A 24,048-nucleotide genomic window follows, 5' to 3' on the forward strand; every position below is an offset into this window, starting at 1 on the left:
CCTGTTGAGGAGAGGGATGTTACTCTGTTAACTGGTGTGTCCTCAGTGCCCGTGTATTCGGTGTTTGTGGAATGAGTGAATTTAAAGCCCTCTCTTTTATTATCCCGGCTTCTTTCTTTCTTTCTTTCCTTCCTTCTTTCTTTCCTTCCTTCTTTCTTTCTTTCTTTCTTTCTTTCTTTCTTTCTTTCTTTCTTTCTTTCTTTCTTTCTTTCAACAACTTTAAAGGGATAATTCACATACCACAACAGTTCACCTATTTAAAGTATACAGTTCACTGGTTTTTAGTATATTCACATGCTGCATTACAATTTTAGGACATTTTCATTACTCAAAAAGAAACCCTGTACCTATTACCCGTCCCCCTTCTTTTTTTTTTTTTTTTAATGTTTATTTATTTATTTAGAGAGAGAACGAGAACAAGACGGGGAGGGGCAGGGAGAGAAGGAGAGAGAGAATCCCAAGCAGGCTTCATGCTGTCAGCATTGAGGTCCATGTGGGGCTCAAACTCACGAACTGAGATCATGATGACCTGAGCCAAAATCAAGAGTCAGACGCTTATGTGACTGGGCCACCCAGGTGTCCCCCCCGCCTCCCTCCCACCCCCCTGCTTTCTAAAAGTTTGTTTATTTATTTTGAGAGAGAGATAATCCCAGGCAGGCTCTGCACTGTCAGCTCAGAGCCCAGTGTGGAGCTTGAACCCATAAATTGTGAAATCATGACCTGAGCTGAAACTAAGACTTGGACACTTAACCGACTGAGCCACCCAGGTGCCCCTAGCTATCCCCCTTCTTAAAGCAAGCACTAAATTTACTTTCTGTCTCTGTGAATTTGCTTATTCTGGACATTTCACATCAATGGAACAATACAACATGTGGCCTCTTGTGTCTGGTTTCTTTCATTTAGCAGAATATTTTCAAGGTTCATTCAAATTGTAGCATTTATCAGTGCTTCATTCCTTTTAAATGACCGAATGATATTATGTTGTGTGGATTCTCAGTTCTTTTTTTTTTTTTTTTTAATGTTTATTTATTTTTGAGACAGAGCAAGAGATAGAGTGCAAGCAGCAGAGGGGCAGACAGAGGGAGACACAGAATCCGAAGCAGGCTCCAGGCTCCGAGCTGTCAGCACAGAGCCCGACACGGGGCTCGAACTCCCGAACCATGAGATCATGACCTGAGCCGAAGTTGGACGCTTAACTGACTAAGCCACTCAGGCGCCCCCTCAGTTTGTTCTTAAAACAAACCTAAGAATTATTATTGCTATATTGTGGGTGATAAATCAGAAGTAGAAAGAACTTGCCCAGGTCGCTGAGCTAGTCAGTGGTAGGGCTCAGTTGTGCACCTAGGTCTGTGTGATCAGAGCCCTCACCATGATGCTGCAGAAGTGTCCATGTCCTTAGTGCACGATTTATGACAGCTTTTCACCCTTGCTTTCTCTCTTTCACTGTTGTAAAACAACTCACATGGGGCCAATATTTGTCGAGAAGTCTCTTCAAAGTTCGTTTGCGTATCAGTGCCGGGACTCTACATTTAATAATTGACTTCTATTCCTGGGAGTATTGAATTAGTCTGTAAAGGTCCTGGGTAATTTGACTTCCGAAATTACTCTTTTTACCACAAATGTTGGTGACTTTTAGAATCCATGAAGGAAATCTTACTGGAAACTCAAAGAGGAATCCTCTGAAGTGGACAGCATTCATGGTGGACTTCGTTATTTGTGTGTCTTTAAAAACTTTTTATTTTGAAATAACTTCAAATTTATACAAATCTTGTAAGAATGATACAACTTCTGTTTAGTTTTTACCCAGATTTGCCAGCTAGCATGGTATCACATTTGCCTCCCCCCATGTATATACACACCGTATGTCTAATTTCATTCTGAACCATTGGAGAGTAAATTACAAGCATGTTGTCTTGTTACTCTAAAATACGTCAGTGTGTTGGGGCGCCTGGGTGGCTCACTTGGTTAAGTGTCCAGCTTTGGCTCAGCTCATGATCTCGTGGTTTGTGAGTTTGAGCCCCGCCGGCGTAGGGCGCTGACAGCACAGGAGCCTGCTTCCGATTCTGTCTCCTTCTCGGCTCCTATCCCAGTCATGCGTGCTCTGTCTCTCTCTCCTTCTCTCTCTCAAAATAAATAAACATTAAAATAAAATAAAATAAAATACTTCAGTGTGCATTTCCTAAAAACATATACATACATACAGTACACTTGTCAAAATCAGGAAATTTATATTATAATGATACCATTGAATTTCTACCTCCATCTGACCTTGTAGAATGTCACTCATTTGGGGTTTGTCAGATGTTCCTCGTAATTAGGTTAGATAATGCATTTTTGATGGGAATATCACAGAAATGGCACTTGCATTTCTCCATGCATGATGTCAGGAGGCACGTGATGCCAGTTTAATCCATAACTGGTGATGTTAACTTTTATCTGTTGGTTAAGATAGTTATCTGTCAAATTCTCCACTGTGAAGTTTGTATCTAAAAATTTTTTTTTAATGTTTGTTTATTTATAAAATTTTTTTAATGTTTATTTTTGAGAGAGACGGACACACACACACACACACACACACACACACACACTGACACAGAGTGTCAGTGGGGGAAGGGCAGAGAGAGAGGGAGAATCTGAAGCAGGCTCCAGGCTCTGAGCTGTCTGCAGAGCCTGATGTGGGGCTCGAACTCAAGAACCCGTGAAATCATGACCTGAGCCGAAGTTGGACACTTAACTAACTGAGCCATTCAGGCGCCCCTGAGTATTTTTTATTTGTTAATTAATAAGTAATTAATAAACATTTCATGGGGAGGTACTTTGAGTTGCTATAAACACCCTGTACTTCCTGAAATGTTCACCCACTAGTTTTAGTGCCTTGTGACAGTTCTTGCCTGACCTATTAATGTGACAGTTACCAAAAGGTGATTTCCTAATTCTGTTACTCCTGTATTTATTATATATCATTCTTTGTGCTTCTACTGCAAAGAGCTTTCCCTTTGTCCCCCTGTATTTGATTGCAGTTAAATATACATAACAGAAAATTTGTCACTTTAACCATTTTTTAAAACTTATTTTAAATTTTTTTAATGTTTATTTTTGAGAGAGAGAGACAGAGAGACAGAGAGACAGAGCGTGAGAAGGGGAGGGGCAGAGAGAGAGGGAGACTCAGAATCTGAAGCAGGCTCCAGGCTCTGAGCTGTCTGCACAGAGCCTGACGCGGGGCTCAAACCCACGGACTATGAGATCATGACCTGAGCCGAAGTCAGATACTCAACCAACTGAGCCACCCAGGTGCCCCTAAAACTTTCAAAAATATTGATTGATTGATTGATTGAGAGAGAGAGAGAGAGAGAGAGAGAGAGTGTGTGTGTGCTAGTGGGAGAGGGACAGAGAGAGGGAGACAGAGAATCCTGAGCAGGCTCTGCACTGTCAGTGCAGAGCACAACACGGGGTTCGATCTCATGAACTGTGGGATCATGACCTGAGCTGAATCAAGAGTCAGACGCTTAACCGACTGAACTACCCAGACGCCGCATCATTTTAATGATTTTTAAGTGACATTAAGCACATTGACATTGGTGGACAGCCACCTGCACCATCCATCTCCAGAACATTTTCATCGTCTCAACTGACACTCTGTGCTTGTTAAGCACTAACACTCCCATGTCCTCCTCCAGTTCCTGACAACCACCATCCTATTTTCTGTCTCTTTGGGTTTGACTACCCTAGGTGCCTCATGGAGAGGTAGGGTCTTACAGTATATGCCCTTTTGTGACTGGTGTGTTTCACTCAACACAATGTCTTCGAGGTTCATCCGTGTTGTAGCGTGTGGCAGAATTTCTAACTTATAAAGGCTGAATTATATTCCGTTGATGTATATAATCACATTTTGTTGATCCATTCGTTCGTTGGTAGGCACTTGGGTTGCATCCACCATTTGGCTGTTATGAGTAGTGCTGCTATGAACATGTGTATACAAATATCTGAGTTCCTGCTTTTAGTTCTTTTGGGTATATACCCAGAAGTGGAATTTCGGTATATATGGTTAGTCCATACTTAATTTTTGGAAGAACCGTAATTAGTTAAAAAAAATTGAGATCCATATGGACTGTTAGGTTTCTTATTTTATTCAATGGTCTGTTTTCTATTAATATCATTTTTTATTTCAAAAAAAATGGTTAATGTGTATTTTTGAGACAGAGAGAGACAGAGCATGAGCAGGGGAGGAGCAGAGAGAGAGGGAGACACAGAATCTGAAATAGGCTCCAGGCTCTGAGCTGTCAGCACAGAGCCCGACGTAGCCCTCGAACTCACGAACTGTGAGACTGTGACCTGAGCTGAAGTTGGATGCTTAACTAACTGAGCCACCCAGATGCCCCAATATCGTTTTTTAATTTTGAGGTACAAATTGTCTAATTTGGCAGGTATGAGTCCCTTTAAGCTGGCTCTTGTATTCTTTTGACATGTCCTCATTGGAGCTGGATACAGGAGGGTGTTCCAAATTCATCTTACTTTTAGTGCCCAGAACTGGAATCAGCTTTTTCTCCAAGAAACCGGTTCCTTTTGTTGGAGAAAAGTATTTAGAAACCATGATAAGGGGGCTGGTTATGCTGATGGCTACTGGGGTGTCATTGCTTCCGGGCCCTTTTAGAAGAAAGAGCTAGGAAAATATGTATGCATCATACATATGCACATACCTCCATGGAAACCTACATCTGTATTTCTATAGTTATCTCTATATGTATGTTAAAAGCTAGAGTTTACATTACCTCCGATTCTAATCTAACACCAGAGTTTATTTGGGCGTTCTCCCTGTCTATATGTATATTGCCTCTCCAACAGTGAGAAATCTGGCTCTCGTTATCCTCAGTATGTTTATTCATTAGTTTCTTTGTTTATTTACTTGTGTAATTCCACTCCATGTATTCAATCTCCTGGACTGTCTTTTTGGGCTTCGGGCTTGGCTTAATATCCAAACCCCCAGCCCCGGTCCCACTGACCATGCCCCAGCCCCACCCATCGTGCTGGCAGGATGCTAGCTAGGCTCCTACCAAGAGGAAGTCAAGGGGGGTGGGAGTGACCAAGGAGAAGAGGGGGAAGAGGAAGGGAAGGTCTTGTTGTGTATTTTTGTAAAGATTTTTTTTTTAAGTTTATTTATTTGGGGGTGGGGAAGGGCAGAGAAAGAGGGAGGGGAGAATCCCAAGCAGGCTCTCCTTGTCTGCGCAGAGCCCAGTGTGGGGCTCAGTCTCACAAACTATTAGATCATGACCTGAGCTGAAATCAAGAGTCGGACGCTCAACTGACCGAGCCACCCAGGCGCCCCTTGTTTTTTATTTCTATTAGCTGCTCTACCCCTATGCATTTTCGGTGTGATGGTGTGGGAAGTGACAGAGTCCCTTGGTTTTCATGGCTCTCTCCATTTTTCTCTTGCTCAAGATGGTTTCACCCAAACATCACTGGCGTGGAGGCAGAAAACCTGCTGTTGACAAGAGGAGTTGATGGCAGTTTTTTGGCGAGGCCCAGTAAAAGTAACCCTGGAGACTTCACCCTTTCTGTCAGGTAAGTTGGAAGAAAAAGAGAACCCGGAAAGGGTGAGAAACGTTAAGACCACACCAGGACCGCTTGCTACCCTCCCTGAGAGTCTGAAGGCCTGCCTGCTGGCCCATGGCGAGGCCTGGCCCACGTGTCAGATGCGACACGAGCCTGCTCACGGGCCTCAGGCGAGGCCTCCCGAGAGTGGGCGCATGGGAATACAGCAGAAGGGGCGTCATGATGGGCACGTCTTCTCCCCTGAGAGACCCCCGCGGGTGAGGTGAACAGACCGTCGTCACCACCGCTTGATCCGGGTTCCACACGTCCTGAACCTGGTTGCCTGCGTTTTCCCTTTTCCTTCTGTTGATTTCTTAATGGGAAAAATGCTTTTGAAGAGGTTCTTCAGATCACTTTTCTTTTTCAAGAAATAAAACCTCACTGAGGAAGTTGTGGTCCCGTTTGTTCCCCTGCCCAGTCCCATCCCCTCCCTCTTTCCCCAGAGGAAACCGCCATCGAGAGGTTGGCATGTATCCTTCCTGAATGTGTTTTTATACTTGCACTGTCTTGCTGCTATTGTGAACAATATAAAGTTGGTTTGTGTGTTTTTAGAATTCACATACACAGGCCTTAGAATGTATCTATTATTCTGCAACTTCCTGTTTAAACTTTTTGAGGTCTGTGCTGGTACATAGAGATCTAATTATTAATTTTAATTTTGATGGCTATACTTAAATGTTGTGAACCTACCACAGTTTATCCAGTCCTCTGTTGTGGGACACTGAGTTGTTTTTGTTTCAAATGTTTTGAACAGTATGGCCAACACATCTTACTTACTTCCTTATTTGAAAATAGTAATAATAAAAGCAAAATGATAAGGCAGTAGCACTACAGCTCCTGGAATAATCTAGAGTAAGGGAAATAAGTATATAAGAGAAGGTCAGTTTCTAGAAAAACCGTCCCACCTGCTCAAAGAGACCTGTAACAGGATGTTGGCCATACTGTTCAAAAAATGTAAAACAAACTGAAAACACTCCCACAATAGAGGGTTGGATAAACTGTGGTGGGTTTATTTAGGATCCCTTTGGGACTTGGGAAACCTCTTTTTGGCTTGGATTAGTTTTTGAGGAGCCCCCGTCGTTAACTTTTTCTTGTGTTTTAATACAAGGAATGGGTCTTCGTGAGTCCTCAGGGCTTGAATCAGCACGGACCTCTAACTTAAATGTTGTGTGATATTTGAGCTGTAAGAGTTTGTATGGAGAGTATATGATGATCATGATGGTGACAGCAAACATGATTGAGGACTTGACATATGCACCAGGCCCTTGTGCCAAGCACTCTACACATATCATTCTATTTAATTTTCCCAGCAACCTATGAATAAGTACCACAATTATCTTCATTTTACAGGTGACTAAGCTGAGACCCAGAGGTTAAGTTAGTAACCTAGTCTCGCAGCTACTCAGCGGCAGGACCAGGACTAGAGAATTGGTGGGATTTTTTTTTTTTCCTTGCCCCTCAACTTTTTATTTTGAAAAATTTCTGGCTTATAGAAACGTTGAAAGATGAATATGTGACCACCCACCTTCTCTTCACCTGCCAGCATGTTGTCATGTTTGTCCCTTCTGAGTGTGTGTTTGTGTGTCTACTTTTCTCCCCCTGAACCTTTTGAAAGCAAAGTGCAGATAATCAACATACTTTTTACTTTGTTTTAAAACTTTTAAAAAGATTGTGATGTTAAATAATCCCTATACCCAACATGGGGCTCGAACTCACAACCTTGAGATCAAGAGTTGCTCACTCCACTGACTGAGTCAGCCAGGTGCCCCTATTTTTACCTTTATTTTATTTTATTATTATTTTAAATTTACTTATTTTGAGTTGGTGTAATTGGGGGAGGGGCAGAGAGAGAGAGAGAGAGAGAGAGAGAGAGAATGAGAGAGAATCCCAGCAGGCTCTGCACTATTACTGCACTGTTAGTGCAGAGCCTGATGTAGGGCTTGAACCCATGAATCATGAGATCACAATCTGAGCCAAAATCAAGAGTCGGATCCTCAGGTCTTGATCTCAGGGTCATGGGTTCGAGCCCGTCTTGGGCTCCACGCTGGGCAAGAGTCCTCCTTGGGAAAAACAAAACAAAAATACTTCAGTGTCTATGTCTGATAAACAAAAACATTCTCCTGTGTAACTACAGACTCAGTTATGAGGGGTGCGTGGGTGGCTCAGTTAAGTGTCTGACTTTGGCTCACGTCATGATCTCACGGTTCGTGAGTTGGAGTAGCACATCGGGCTCTGTGCTTGCTCTCAGCCCTTCAGATCCTCTGCCCTCTCTCTCTGCTGCTCCTCTGCTCACCTGCTCTCTCTCTCTCTCTCTCTCTCTCTCTCTCTCTCACTCTCAAAGATAAACATTAAGGAAAGAAACTCCATATCTTGAAAAAAATCATTATTATAGGTAATACATTTTAACCTTGCTTCTATAATACCGTCTAATATTCATATTCAGATTTCCGTTGTTATTTCAGTAATGGCTTTTGAAGTGATTGCAAGTGTCTGAGTCCCACCCCGTGTCCCATCTCGTGCCCCACCTGCCACCCCACACTAGATTCAGGAGGATCTAGTCAAGGATCATTCATTGCATTCAATTTTTATGTTTCTAGTCTCTCCTGACCTTTTCTTTTTTTTCTCTCTCTTCTGGCTTTTTGGCCAGTCAGGCCAGTCATTTCGTAGGTTGTCTTTCAATCTCAATTTGCTGATCGTTTCCTCATTTTTAAATTCAGATGACACATCTTTGGCAAGTGCACCACAGGGGCAGTGTTTGGCCCGCCCCATTAACTCACAGTGGGAGGCACATGGGGGCTGCTTGTCCCATTTTTCAAGGCTGTTCAGTGTTGTGTTGTGTTGTTTTATTGTATTGTATTGTATTGTATTGTATTGTATTGTATTGTATTGTATTGTATCATATTTATTTTTGAGAGAGAGAGAGAGAGAGCACGTATGAGAGAGCAGGGGAGGAACAGAGAGAGAGGGAGAGAGAGAGAATCCCAAGCAAGATGTAGGGCTTGGACTCACGAACCATGAGATATCATGACCAGCGCTGAAATCAAGAGTACGATGTGTCACTAACTGAGCTGCTCAGGAGCCGCTTGGGGGTGTTCAATTTAATCACTTGATTGAGGTGTTTGCCAGATTTTCCCATTGTAAAGGCACCTTTTTCTTTTTGTGATTATGAGTACATTTTTTTTTTAATGTTTGTTTATTTTTTTGAGAGAGACAGAGACAGAATGTGAGTGGGTTAGGGGCAGAGAGAGAGGGAGACACAGAATCCGAAGCATGCTCCAGGCTCCGAGCTGTCAGCACAGAGCCCGATGGGGGGCTCGAACTCAGGACCTGTGAGATCCTGACCTGAACTAAAGTTGGACGCTCAACTGACTGAGCCACCCAGGCGCCCCTTTCTTTTTGTGATTAATAGGTGGTCTGTGAGATAGTTGTTTCTTTCTTTCTGTCTTTCTGTCTTTCTTTTTGTCTTTCTTTCTGTCTTTTTTTCTTTCTTTAAAGATTTTTAAAAAAATGTTTATCTTGAGAGGGAGAAGAAGAGAGTGCAAGCAGGGGAGGGGGCAGAGGAGAGAGAGAGAGAGAGAGAGAGAGAGTCACAGGCAGACTCAGAACTGACAATGGGGCTCAAATCCATGAACCCATGAACTGTGAGATCGTGACCTGAGCCTATACCAAGAGTCGGACGCTTAACTGACTGAGCCAGCCAGGTGCCCCAAAGATTTTAAGTAATCTCTACACCCAGCATGGGACTCGAACTCACAACCCTGAGACCAAGTGTATACTCTCCCAGCTGAGCCAGCCAGGTATCCCCTGGCTTCTTTCTCTTAATGTAATGTTTTTGAGATTTGTTCGTGTCATATGTATCAGTGTTGTTTTCTTTTGTTTTTAATTGCTATGTTGTGTTCTATTGTATGACTATACAACTATTTATCCATTTTGATGCTAAATATTTGAGTTTCCAATATTTTTGTATTCCAAATAAGGCTACAATGAATATTCTTATACAAGTCTTTGATAGCCATACAGTTTCATTTTGTGGGGAGCAAAATACTTAATGAGTAGATTTAGTAGATTACAAGATAGATGGATGTTTAACTTTAATATATGCGTCTCGATTAATTAATGATGAGGAAAATTATTGTCACTTAATATATGCAGTTTGACAGGCCAGACTTTCAAAGATTTTATTTTTAAGTAATCTCTACATCCTATGGGGGGCCTGAACTCCCAACCCTGAGAGATCAAGAGCCACACACTCCACTGACTGACCGAGCCAGCCAGGTGCCCCCGATAGGTCAGACTTTGAACATAGAAGTTGTACAAGGGAACGGAACCAATAAACAGAGCCCTTTGTGTTGAAATGGTTGACCACGTGGTCCTTTGACTCACTGCATTTGTTACAGGAGAAATGTAAACCGGTTTCTTGGGTGTGTTTCCACGTTTAGGTGAAATCTGCTATTGAATTATGAGATCCATTTTTACTAGCGTGGCTCTTTACTAGTTTTCGTTTCTCCCCTAATGGACTATTTTAGAAGAAATGGAGCTGTCACCCACATCAAGATTCAGAACACCGGTGATTACTATGACCTGTACGGAGGGGAGAAGTTTGCCACTCTGGCTGAGCTGGTCCAGTATTACATGGAACACCACGGGCAATTAAAAGAGAAGAATGGAGATGTTATTGAGCTCAAATATCCTTTGAACTGTGCAGACCCTACCTCTGAAAGGTCAGTGACTTTTAGCGACTCCAGAATCTGTGCGTCTCTCCCATGCTGTAGGTGTTCTCTGAATGCTTTGTGGGGGTTTGGCTTGATCTGTTGCTCAAGCTGTAACCTTTTCAAGTAAAGTTTTACTGAAGGAAGAAATGGGATCAGATTACTTTCAGATCCCCCTTTTCTTGTAAAAGTGTCCATCAGTGTTCCTTACAGGGATCTCAGATTATTCCTGTATGTTCTTGGTACATGCGGTAATTTTAGGATTATTGGACTTGAGCTGATAATCTTTGAGAGTTAGGAGAGAAAAATGATAATGGAGATGCCAAAACAGCACCAGTTCTCAATAGTAGCTCCTGACCAGCTATTCAGCAATGCCGCCAACAGATGTCAGTTTAAGCTCAGAAGCCGAAAAGCAGAGAGCTCAGAGGGTCAGATTTTTCATCAGTTCTTTTATGTAGTATCCACAAATGTGGAGAATGACCTTGCTTAGAGGAAATTCTGTCATTTCAGAGATCTTCCCCCACCCCTGCTGCCTTGTGTTGGAACTAAGCTGATGAAAGTCAGGGCTTGACCTATTTTTATTGCTTTTATTGGTTTTCTACAGCCCCAGTCTCCTCTCTGACTCAGTACAAATTCAGGGTCTCTTAAGTAGGTTTGTATATTTTGTATCTTCAGGTAGGTTTCTTCAGTTTGCACCTCTTTGTATGCCGATAGTTTGTTTCTCCAGCTACCACTGTAGCTTCAAGCAAAAGGCTGCCAGCCACCTCAGTTTATCTCTAAGTTTTACTCTGTTCAGTTGAGGGTGGATGAAAAAGAACTCAAAGTATATTCCCCTAGTGATGAGCCATTAGTACTCTCTGCCATGATAGTGCTTGCCTTCTTACCAAGATTCTGAGGGAAAAAGCCACATGATTAATATGACTAGGTTCAGATTTTTTTAAAGTTTGTTTTTTATTTGAGTAATTTCTACCCCTAACATGGGGCTTGAACTCACAACCCTGAGATCAAGAGTCACATGCTCTTCTAACTGAGCCATCCAGGCACCCCATTAAGATGTTTAAAAAAAAATTTTTTTTTTTTAATGTTTGTTTATTTTTGAGAGAGAACTCAAGTGGAGGAGGGGCAGAGAGAGAGAGAGAGGGAGGGAGACACAGAATTGGAAGCAAGCTTCAGGCTCTGAGCTGTCAGGACAGAGCCCGACATGGAGCTCGAACTCAGAAACCATCATGACCTGAGCTGAAATTGGATGCTCAGCCGACTGAGCCACCCAGGTGCCCCAAGATGTTTTTTATAGTATCTGAGAGCACTGTTGTCTCAGAGTCTGTCCTCTGATGGCCTACATCAGGACTCTGGAGTGCTGGGTGAAAATGCAGGTTGCTGGGCCACCTTCGGACTTCATGTATCACTACCTCTGGTTGTGAGGCATGGGAATTCACATTTTTAACAAAATCCCTCACCCCTGCTCTAGAAGTTATGTGCATTAGGGTTTGAAATGATAGCCCAGTGTGTGCTCCAAAGGTATTGACAGAAAACTTGGAGGCTGTTGAAAGTATTGGTTGGACATATTAAAACATTTGGAATGCTTCATTTATAATGAAAATCCTTTCTTATGTAATTTGCACATACCAAAGCAAGGGCAAACATTCAAATGATTTTCTGTTTCTACCATGATTTTCTCTTTTAGTTTCTTTTTTTTTTTTTTCAACGTTTATTTATTTTTGGGACAGAGAGAGACAGAGCATGAACGGGGGAGGGGCAGAGAGAGAGGGAGACACAGAATCGGAAACAGGCTCCAGGCTCTGAGCCATCAGCCCAGAGCCCGACGCGGGGCTCGAACTCACGGACCGCGAGATCGTGACCTGGCTGAAGTCGGACACTTAACCGACTGCGCCACCCAGGCGCCCCTCTTTTAGTTTCTTTAAATGGTTGTGTTTAAATAGTTGATCCTTTTAGGGTAGGGCATGGAGAAATGACAAAATGCATTTTTAAAAGCTGGAGATGGAAACGAAAATAGGAAAGATTGAGGACATTTGTTTCCCAATGACTAGGCTCATTTAAAAAGTTGAATGGTTATTCTTAACATCTTTGCCATTTTTCCTTCCTGCTTGGGCTGCAAATTCTGCCTTGTGCGGGATTGACCAATCTCTTAGAGGACTGTGTCTGTTTTTTAATTGTTTAGGAGCTCGCTGTGTATGGCAGTTTTGTGAAAGAATGCTGTGAATTCATGGCAGAACTCAATTGATCTTCATTTAAAAAAATTTAGGTGGTTTCATGGACACCTCTCTGGGAAAGAAGCAGAGAAATTATTGACGGAGAAAGGAAAACACGGCAGCTTTCTGGTACGAGAGAGCCAGAGCCATCCTGGAGATTTTGTTCTCTCTGTCCGAACTGGTGATGACAAAGGGGAAAGCAGCGATGGCAAGTCTAAAGTGACCCACGTTATGATCCGCTGTCAGGTAAAGCCGCACTTGAACTACGGGTCTGGCAAAAGGTCGTCTTTGGGTGAAGACCGACATCACTTCCGACGTCAGATTTTCTTTGCTCGTTTAGTTACAGGCTGATATGCTTTTAGTACATTATTTATTATAATTGTTTCATCATTTCAGGACTTTGTTATTTGCTTCCAGTCTACCTCTGGCAGATTAAATCCTGCCTCAGTGAATCACCTCTGCCCCGTACTATCGAATCTGTGTCTGCTTGATTGCGGCTGGAGTCGGTCAGCCTCACTCTTCCACGTTTCTAAAGTGGTGACCTCGGTTCCTCCTTAGGACTATCACAGGCTGGCCTGCGACTGCCTTTGCCTTCATGTTACAGAGTTCCTGCATTCAGGCTCGGAGAATTGAACTCACTGTTTCTTGTTTTTAATGTGGTGATGGGACTAAGGAGGTTGATTCTTCGTCAACTATGTCAAACTTGGTTTTGACGTAGTTTCTTAAATAGAAACTGTTCACTTACTGCTTCAGTTTTAAAATTACATAAATTCAGGGGTGCCTGGGTGGCTCATTTGGTTGAGCGTCCAACTTCAGCTCGGGTTGTGATCTCACAGTTCGTGGGTTCGAGCCCCGTGTCGGGCTCTGTGCTGATAGCTCAGAGCCTGGAGCCTGATTTGGATTCTATGCCTCCCTCTGTATCTGCCCCTACCCTGCTCATACTCTGTCTCTCTCTGTCTCAAAAAATAAACATTCAAAAAAAATTTTTTTAATTACATAAATATTTTAAAAAACAGCTTTATTGAGGTACAACTCACATACCATGTAATTTCGCCCTTTTAAAGCAGTTAGTGGGTTTTGGTATGTTCACATACGATGCAATCACCGACACTAATTCCAGAACATTTTCATCACCCCGAAAAGAAACTTTGTGTCCATTCCCAGTCACTCCCCATCATTTCCCCTCTCTCCAGCTCTTGGCAACCACTAATCTACTTTTCGTTTTCATGGATTTGCCTATTTTAGATGTTTCGTATAGGTGGAATTATGTAACATGGCTTTTGTGTCTGGCTTCTTATACTTTGCATAATGTCTTCAAGGTTTATCCATATTGTCCCGTGTGTCAATAAACTCTATTGTCAAATATTCCATTGTGTGGCTAGAGTAGATTTTGTTTATCCGTTAAAAATGGATGGGCATTTTAGCTATTGTGAATAATGCTGCCGTAAACATTTGTGTACGGGTTTTTGTGATATTCTCTATTTGATGAGACAACATCCTCCTATTTTCTTTTAATTTATAAAGTAAGTTTTCTTTAGTTCTTTGGACATGTTTATACTCGCTGATTTCAAGTCTTTATGTGGGCTTTTTCAAGGACAGTTTCTATTATTAAGTGTTCTCCCCTCCCCCATGTTTGGTCCGTACTTTCCTGTTTCTTTGCATGTTTCATATTTTTTTTTTGTTTGCAACTAGACATTTTAAGTGATACAGTGTGAAGACTCTGGAAATCAGACGCCGGCTTTTCCAGGGTTTGCTGTCGCTATTTTTTTATTGTTGCTGTAGTTGTTACTCTTTCTGTGTGCCATGATTTTCCTGTATTCTTTGCTATGTGTAGCCACTGAAGTCTTTGCGTGGTTAGTCTCCTAGCCTTTACCGGGGGGCAGTGGGGAGAGCGGGGAGGGCTCTGTGTGTGTGGGTGTGTGTTGGGGCATACTTTCAGCGCTCTGGCCGATTCCAACTCTGCCTTAGCCTTCACCTTCTGTTTGTGCATAACCTCAAGGTCAACAAGAGGTAAAGATAAGGGATTTCTTGGATCTTCCCTACACTTCACACAGCCCTGCACAGTCACATAGCCCTCTGGATTCTCAAGAATATGTTAGAGGTGTTGTTGTTGTTGTTTTTTTTGTTTTTTTTTTTTTTTTTTCAACATTTATTTATTTCTGGGACAGAGAGAGACAGAGCATGAACGGGGGAGGGGCAGAGAGAGAGGGAGACACAGAATCGGAAACAGGCTCCAGGCTCTGAGCCATCAGCCCAGAGCCCGACGCGGGGCTCGAACTCACGGACTGCGAGATCGTGACCTGGCTGAAGTCGGACTCTTAACCGACTGCGCCACCCAGGCGCCCCTGTTGTTGTTTTTAACTTTTGATTTAAATTCGAGTGAATTAACATACAGCGTAATAATTAGTTTCAGGTGTACAATATAGTGATTCGACACCTCCGTGTAACACCTGGTGCTCATCACAGCAAGTGCACTCCTTGATCCCCATCACCTATTTAACCTTTCTCCCCACCCACCTCCCTTCAGGTAACCATCAGTTTGTTCTCTACAGTTAAGAGTTTGTTTCTTGTTTTGCCTCTCTATGTTAGAGGTTTTCCAAGCCCTATGTGGACATCACCCAGATTTTCCTTTTTCCGTTTTGGTCAGTCTCTTATTTGCTTTAACTGGTTGGTATTGCTGCCTCAGGCTGCTCTGATATTAAACAGTTGCTGCTGATTGTTTTTGGCAGATCCCCTGAAGACAGGGCTGAGTGAACTCTAAGTCAGGTCAAGTAAACATAAGCTCTGAAAACAGGGCTTTTCCAGGGAGCTGCTAAGCAGGCCCAATACAGGTATATCTCAGAGATATTATGGGTTCAGTTCCAGACCACTGCAGTAAAGTGAATATTGCAACAAAGCAAGTCAAATGAGTTTTTTGGGTTTCCCAGTGCATATAAAAGTTCTGTTTATTCTATACTGTATCTTATTAAGTGTACAGTTGCAGTATGTCTAGAAAACAACGGACAACAAACCTTAATTAAAAAATGCTTTGTTGCTAAAAACACTAAGCATCGTCTGAGCTTTCAGGAAGTCATAATCACCGATCACAGATCTCCGTGACACATATAGTAATAATGAAAAAGTGGAAACATCGGAAGAATTACCAAAACGCGACACAGAGACACAAAGTGAGCAAATACTGTTGGAAAAATGGTGCCAATAGACTTTCTGGATGCAGGGTTGCCACAAACCTTTAATTTGTAAAAAATAACGTATCCGCAAAGTGCAAAGCACAAAGCACAATGAAGTGAAGTGCAATAAAGCAAGGTTTGCCTGTAGGGAATATTCTCCGGGGATAGGTCCCTTGAGAGGGTTCCAAATCCATTCTGTCCCCTCTGGCTATGCTGTGTTGCTGGCTCTCGCAGCTACTGTGGTTATGAGGCTGTTGGTTTTCAAGGCTACTGAAAGAGAGAGGTGTATGGGAAGAGAGGGCAAGTTAGAATGCCAGGGTTTGCTCCTTGCCAAGATTCAATCATTTTCTCAAATAAATGTTCCTTGGACTGGTGCAAGTCCTTGGTTAATTTTCAGAGTTCTGAAAAAGTCGGTGACAGTTTTTACCAGTATTTTTGTTGCTTTTATGGAAGAATGGATTTTCAGAGGTCTGTCCTTTGTCATTCTGAAAGTGCTTCTCCCCCTCCCCACCGCAGTTTTATTTTTAAATAAAAGATCATACCCAAACATCTTCATATTTAATTTTTGGGGTTTTGCATTTTCTGAGTTTAACTGTTTTCCTGTTGTTTCCCTGAAGTCGCCTATTCTGATCTTTTTGTCAGAGAAAATTTCCTGGTCTCTGTTTATAATTTCCCTTTTAAAGTTTCATTAGAAGAGGAAAATAGAGACATGGGTGTTGGGGCTTCAGTGCTGCCTAGCCAGCCTTGGAGTTTGTTGCATTTCAGAGAGAAATTGTTATTTACCTTCTCTTCAGCAGCCTGCCGTATGGTTGCTTAGCCTAGAGTGTAAGTAAATAGTAAATAATGCTGTTTTTCGTTTCTTTAACCTACTTAGTTAACGTATGAAGGGGAGACTTTTGTGCCCCTGGTGCTGAGGGATACTTAGATCTCACACCCCACGGTGAGCTCTTTCCCATTGAGTCGGCCTTTCCTGTTCCATCATCCTTGCTCTCTCTCCTTTGTACTACGACAGCCATTTTTTCTTTGGGGGAGAGTCAGTCTCTGTACTTCAGCTGGGAAAAATAATAATTTGACATAAAGGTAATAGGATTTTTTTCTTTTTTTTGGTCTTGAAAGGAACTGAAATATGATGTTGGTGGAGGAGAACGGTTTGACTCTTTGACAGATCTCGTGGAGCATTACAAGAAGAACCCCATGGTGGAAACATTGGGCACAGTGCTACAACTCAAGCAGGTGAGAATATTAGAAAGCTAAAGCTTCATCTCCTTACGGAGTTTAGAAAATCCTGATACAGAATATTCTAAATATACAGAAGTAGAATAGTATCATGGACCTCCATACACCCATCACCCAGCTTCAATTGTGATCAACTTAAAAATCTTGTTTCATTGTTACCGCACTCCACTGCTCTTCCCCTGGGGTATTTGGAAACGAATTCCAGGTATTATGTCATTTCCATGATACCTCCAGGTGTATCTCTAAAAGGCTTTATGGAGTTTCTAAGGCAAGCTTTTACCAAGTGTTCGTTCTAGGCCTCCCTTTGGTTTACTTTGGGTGATTACACTTACTCCTTTTGGAGTTATTGCTACTTCAGAGTTCCCTCTTAGCACCTAGTGGCAAATTATATCATCTCCCCAAATAATGTTGGGATCGATTTCTGAAGAAAAATAGGTTTGAATTTATATCAGCAGAGTAAAGTGTGTGTGGGGATTGAAGAAAGATACATTTTCTGACAAAACAGAAAAGTGAAACTGTATTTGAAAACTTTTGTTGTGAATTACTATATCCTTTGAATTTCCTGTCCTTGCCTTACAAATATCAAGATGGAACTCTTTTTTTTTTTTTTTTTTTTTGGTATTAACACTTTTTTTTTTTTAATAATACTTTATTCATTTCACACCAACTGCTGAATTTGATTAGCCCCTCAACACAACACGCATCAATGCTGCTGAAATAGAAAGCCGGGTTCGAGAACTAAGCAAATTAGCTGAGACCACAGATAAAGTCAAACAAGGCTTTTGGGAAGAATTTGAGGTAAGTTATTAAAAAAAAAAATTTTTTTTTTGCATGAGTTATTAAATCCTATTTTTAATGAGAGAGAAGTTGGCCCTGTATTTGGAATTGGATCTGAAAGAATTGAATCTGTGCTCTTTCTTAATTCAGCCATTGATTGACATGGAGCAAGTTGCTGAGGGGGCTTCTCTGAAATAGAAGGGCATTGTGTTCTGGGAGAAGGGAGTTGGCAGTTAATATTAAATGGATGAGCCAATAGCTCCATTTGGCTCTTTGGGTTTGGACTGCTGGCAAAAACCCAGAAAAACAAAAGGATCTAATTCCTTTGGAAGATTTCCAGCATTGGCTGGCTTCTTTAGAGAGAATCTATAGCCTTATTGCAGTGAATAAGTGAAAGTGAAATACCTCATGGTGGTTTTAATTTGGGAGTTGACATTTATAACTTTGGGAAGTGAACCGATTTCTTTCCTGAAACCAACTTGGGTAGGAGAATGTCCCCAGAGGGAATGTGCTATGTTCCTGTTTTACTCTGTTATGTCACTTACCAATTCACATTGTGATCGTGTTCTCTCTCCTCTCACCCATTTGATTGAAAACTTCCTCAAAAACAAGGATCATACTGTACTTACTTTCATAGTTACCCCTAGCATGTGGCACAGTGCCTAGAACACAGTAGAAACTCCATAAATAATTGTTGAATGGGTATTTACATTTATCTAATGTTTATGTCACTTTATTATTACTATTCTGTTTATGGTAATGACGGACTATTACTTACTTTCTGTAGGACTTTTAGAATCAATAAATGTGGAACAAATGAATGGCCGCATGAAGTGGCTACAGGTCAGATCAGCTTATTGAGATAGACTTTATTTCCATTTTACAGAGGAGGAGCCTGAGGCTTGGGGAGGTTAAGTAAACCGTCCAGCACCATACCACAAATACCGATTGCACCGCAGCGCTGAGGTTGGGTGCAGAATAGAACAGTCACAGTCCCCGCTCCACATTGCTGAACAGGAACTTGAACTCAGCTTTATTTTTTCATACCAGGCATTGGACTTATTGCCCAGGACACTATGTCGAACAAGATGGACAGGGTTTCTGTCTTTAAGGAGCTTCTGGTTGAGGGGCACCTGGGTGGCTCAGTCAGTTGAGCATCCGACTTCGGCTCAGGTCATGATCTCGTGGTTCGTGAGTTCGAGCCTCACCTCGGGCTGGCTGCTCTTGGCACAGAGCCTGCCTCAGATCCTCTGTCTCCCTCTCTCTCTGCCCCTCCCCCACCAGCGTACTCTCCGAGATACCTAAAAACGTTAAAAACTAAAAAGGGAGCTTCTAGTTAAGAGAGGGAAGACAGTGATGAAGGGCATCACTGAGAAACCGATGATCAGCATAATGACTCAGATTAAAAACCAGTGTTTTTTAATGTTTGTTTATTTTTGAGAGAAAGAGCGAGCAGGAGAGGGGAAGAGAGAGAGGGAGACACAGAATTTGAAACAGGCTCCAGGCTCTGGGCTGTCAGCGTAGAGCCTGACGCTTGGCTTGTAATCATGAACTATGAGGTCGTGATCTGAGACAAAGTCAGACGCTTAGCCAACTGAGCCACCCAGATGCCCCCAGAATTTTTTTTTAATGTTCGTTATTTATTTTTGAGAGAGGGAGCACAAGTGTGGACAGGGCAGAGAGAGAGAGGGGGGGAGACAGAGAATCCGAAGCGGGCTTCAGGCTCCAAGCTATCGGCACAGAGCCCGACACGGGGCTTGAACTCACGAACTGTGAGATCGTGACTTGAGCTCAAGTCGGACACTTAACGGACTGAGCCACCCAGGTGCCCCAATCAGTCAGAATTTTTAAATCTCAAGCCCACTGCTTTCTTCCCCGTGTCCCACCAGCGGCGAAAATAAAGAGCAGCATTTCTGGTCATTTAATTCCATTCACTTGTTTTCATTCATTCCATGTAGTCTTTATAAAGCCTCATGAGATAGGCAGGATGAGTACAGAAATTGGAATGGCAAACCTATGTTTCCAAAGTTTTTATTATGCAAAATTTCATATCTATCCAAGAGCAGAGGGCAGGGTATAATCACAGCAATATGTCTGTCACCCAGCATTGACAGTTGTTGATATGTGGCCAGTCTTTTTTTTTTTTTTAAAGTAGACTCCATGCCCGGTGTGGATCCCAACAATGGGGCTTGAATTCACGACCCCGAGACCAAGACCTGAGCTGAGATCAGGAGTCAGACACTTAACCAACTGAGCTGCCCGGGTGCCCTGTGGCCAGTCTTTTTTTAACTCCTCCCCACTGCCTCCCCCTGCCTTGGCTTATCTTGAAGCAAATCCCAGGTGTTTTTTCATCTGTAACTATTTCGTTTCAAAAGATCATAACTAGAGTACCATGCTCACGCTTAAAATTATTAACAGTAATGCCTTAACATTATGGATATCAGTCACTGCTCACGTTTTCCTGATCATCATGCGTACACATGTGCACACACATGCAGTTTGTTTGAACTGAGAAGTGCTTTTTCCTACTTGATTAAGAAACAATGTTGAGGGGCGCCCGGCTGGCTCCGTCCGAAGAGCATATGACGCTTCATCTCGGGGTTGTGAGTTCGAAACCCACATTGGGTGTAGAGATTACTGAAATAAATAAAACTTAAAAATTTTTTTTTGAATGTACTATATAAAATAGATGTGTATAAAGAACCCCCGTGCATCATTATCAACGTTGCCAGTTATCCCTGATACCGTGTTATTTTATTTGTAAATACTTTGGTATCTATGGAATTTTTTAAAATTTATATTTTAGTTAATATACAGCACAATATTGGTTTCAGCAGTAGAATTCATTGATTCTTCACTTAAATACAACACACCCACTACTCATCACAAGTGCCCTCCTTGGTACCCATCACCCATCTAGCCCATCTCCTGCCCACCTCCCTCCATCAACCCTCAGTTTGTTCTCTATAGTTAAGTCTCTTGTGGTTTTTTTCCCTCTCCCCTCCCCCATACGTTCATCTGTTTTGTTTCCTAAGTTCCGCATATGAGTGAAACCATATGATATCTATCTTTCTCTGACTGATTTATTTCACTTAGCATAATACACTCTAGTTCCATCCACGTTGTTGCAGATGGCAAGATTTCACTCTTTTTGATGGCTGAGTAATATTCCAGTGTGTGTGTGTGTGTGTGTGTGTGTGTGTACACATATATCTACACACACACATACACACACACCACATCTTCTTTATCCATTCATCAGTCGATGGACATTTGGGGCTGTCTCCATAGTTTAGCTATTGTTGATAATGCTGCTATAAACATTAGGGTGCATGTACCCCTTTGAATCTGTATTTTTGTGTCCTTTGGGTAAATACGTCATGGTGCAATTGCTGGATTGTAGAGTAGTTCTATGGAATTCTTTTTTTTTTTTTTTTTTTTTTTAAATCTTAGATCCTTTAAGAAGGGTTTAAGGTTTTGTTTTTTTTTTAATTTTTTAATTTGAAAGAGAATGAGCGCGTGTGCAAGCAGAGGAGGGAGCAGGGGGAGGGAGGGAAGGAGGGAGAGAGGGAGAGAGAGAGAGAGAGAGAGAGAGAGAGAGAGGATCTTAAGCAGGCTCTATGCTCAGCACCGAGGCCAGTGTGGGGCTCTAACCCACAAACCATGAGATCATGACTTGAGCTGAAACCAAAAGTCGGACGCTTAACTGACTGAGCCACCAGGCACCCCGGTCGTGAGCTGTTTTTTTAATCTATATCCTTGTTCATTTTACATTTTATTTATTCATTCATTCATTCGTTCATTCATTCAGAGAGCAAGCTGGGGAGGGGTAAAGGGGGAGAGAGAGAATCTCATGCAGGCTCCACACTCAGCACAGAGCCCGACATGGGGCTCGTCTCGCGACCCCGGGATCATGACCTGAGCCAAAAATCAAGAGTCAGACGTTCAACCGACCGAGCCACCCAGGCACCCCGTTACACATTCTCTTAAAATGGTAGCTGAGGCGATCATTCGTCCACACCACTTTTCCTTCACAGTGGCAATGAACTTTAAAAAAAGTGACAGCAGTGAGGTGGGTGTCTGTTGCCCGGTGGGTTCTTGAACACTAACGTCACTTAGGCAGTGCTTAGGGATACAAAGTCAGACCTTCCCGGAAAGCTTGTGGCATCAGGGGTGTTGCTCATGATCCTGTCGGTGGGGTCAAGATGTGACCTTAGAATAGCTCCTAGCGTGACTTTCCTGGCCTTGGAAAAAGAAGGTTGCTTCTAAATGCTGACCTGATAGTTTCGCTGTGACATCTCAGATTCAGGTAATCTTTTATACATTATTAACAACAAAGCCGGTGAACCGGCTTTTGGGAAAAATGGAAAAAAACAATATCATGTCTGTTCTCCATAGAGGTCAGGCTGATCTCATAAATTGTCATTCGCTAAATCAGAGCACAGGACTAACGTTTCATCTGATGACAGCTGAAACCAGACCTAAACAGCTGGTGACCTGCTTTCTGGGTCTCTTAGGTATCTGCTTCTCAAATCCAGTTAATTTTAAAAAACACCCTTTGTTGTTTTTTAAGTTCATTTATTTTGAGAGAGAGCATGAGCAGGGGAGAAGCAGAGAGAGGGAGTGAGAGAGTCCCAAGCAGGCTTCGAACTCTCAGCACAGAGCCCGACACAGGGCTTGATCTCACCACCCGTGAGATCATGACCTGCGCCGCAACCAAGAGTCAGATGTTTAACCAACTGAGCTACCCAGGGCCCCCCCCCCCCCCGCCAATTGCCCTTTAAGGTTGGGGCCTGGGGAATACAGCTCAGAACAGAACCAAACCATTATAGAAACCAACTAGATATGTGGAAGCAGAGACTCATTACAATCTAAACCCTCTGAAACTGAAGTTGGATCCCGACAGCAAGGCATTATTCTCTTGGCACTTGTACTTCAGTTGTTTCCCGGGAGGTGATAATTTGGGATCAGTTCCTTCTTACCAAGGACTCTGATGGTCTCTACGGTGAACCAGAGCTCTGAATGACAGCTGTGTCTTGTTGTGGCCCGTAAAGTTCCGTGTGTCCTTTCGGGTACGTTCCCCCAGAAGACACTTACGAGTTACTTCTGTGTTTGATGCATCTTAAATACAAAGTCTCTTGGGAAGCTGCTCGATTCTTCTCTCCTTGGCCTCTGAAATGAATTCGGGTTGTTGGTCTTCTTCTAGGATGTGTTGTAGGATGAAGACACTGTGACCCCAAGTCTGACTTTTTCCTAGAGGCTTCCCATTCTTGATCTGTGTAAACATCTTACGTCTCTTGTGTGTCTCTGCTTATGAATGTGAGGAGGAGGATAGTTCTAGCTTTGCTGGGATGAAGTAAGATTCTGAAGTGAGACACTTGCTACGTAAATGAAAAGGCAGGTTATGATCTTATGATTTTGTGCCTGCGCTGTGCGTTACCTGAAACCTGAGCTCAGCCCTGAACATCTCGGCGAGGTACGTATCGCACGGCCGCATTGATAGAGTATTTGCACGCTCTCTCAGCCTGTTCTTCTCTTTGGAGTTCTCTAGGCCTGGGCTGCCCAGGGGACACTGGGCTGCACCTTGACGCTGCATCTGACTGTGGGACCCAAGTGGTGGATGGAAATCTTGCTGTTGGCAGTCCTTTGGCCTCCAGTCTCTCCTTTCTCCCTCCTCCGTCTTGCTGCCTCTCTGTGTCCAGTCTGCCTGCTCTCCACACACCTGCTTCATCCTTCTTTTCCTTGAGCAGATTCCTCTGCTTCCTGACTTACAAACCTTCCTTCTGGCCCCTTGCAGACATTGAAACTAGCAACTTCGTACAAAGTCTAGGATTCTCATGGGCTCACATGCCATCCATCTTGGTCTGAGGAGAGTACCAAGGACACGATCACTTGGAGCAACTGTGTCTGGAGGGGAAAGCAGTTGTTAGAGATGAGTGTTGTCGGGAGTCGGGCAGACGTCCTGAAAATATTTCCCCCAAACAGGAGACGCTGGTGGTGGCATGATGTATTCATTTTCTTCATTCGCCAAGTAGTTATTAAGCACAGACTCCAGGCCGGGTTCTGTTCTAGGGTCTGGGGATGCAGCAGGAAACAAATAAAAGTCATTATCCTTATGGAGCTTTATGGCCAACGGGGAGACACAGTAAAACAAAGAAACGAGTGAATGTTTGTTGCGGGAGAGGGTGATACGTGCTATAGAGAAAATAAAGTAGGGCCAGAAAGGAAGGGCGTGCTGATGGGGTCATTACCATTTTACTCAGGTCTCTCTGATGCAGTGGTACTCGAGCAGAGAGTTGAAGGACATAAGGGAGCGGGCCATACAGATAACCTCAGGAAGAGCATTCCAGGCAGAGA

At 42.9% G+C, this 24,048-nt stretch overlaps 1 protein-coding gene across 2 annotated transcripts in view; it reads left to right on the forward strand.

Moving 5' to 3' along the window:
* PTPN11 (protein tyrosine phosphatase non-receptor type 11) overlaps nt 1-24,048 on the forward strand; it is an 80,392-nt gene that overhangs the window by 15,660 nt on the left and 40,684 nt on the right. For both annotated transcript variants that reach the window (XM_086681736.1, XM_025933483.2), the window contains exons 2-6: nt 5,437-5,559; nt 10,116-10,310; nt 12,562-12,754; nt 16,795-16,911; nt 17,599-17,712. In XM_086681736.1, coding sequence (XP_086537862.1) covers nt 5,437-5,559; nt 10,116-10,310; nt 12,562-12,754; nt 16,795-16,911; nt 17,599-17,712 — 742 coding nt within the window. The remainder of the gene's footprint in view (nt 1-5,436; nt 5,560-10,115; nt 10,311-12,561; nt 12,755-16,794; nt 16,912-17,598; nt 17,713-24,048) is intronic.

This window comes from Puma concolor, chromosome D3, assembly GCF_028749965.1.
Source record: "Puma concolor isolate L17-30 chromosome D3, mPumCon1.1.hap2, whole genome shotgun sequence".
Classification (NCBI taxonomy): Eukaryota; Metazoa; Chordata; class Mammalia; order Carnivora; family Felidae; genus Puma; species Puma concolor.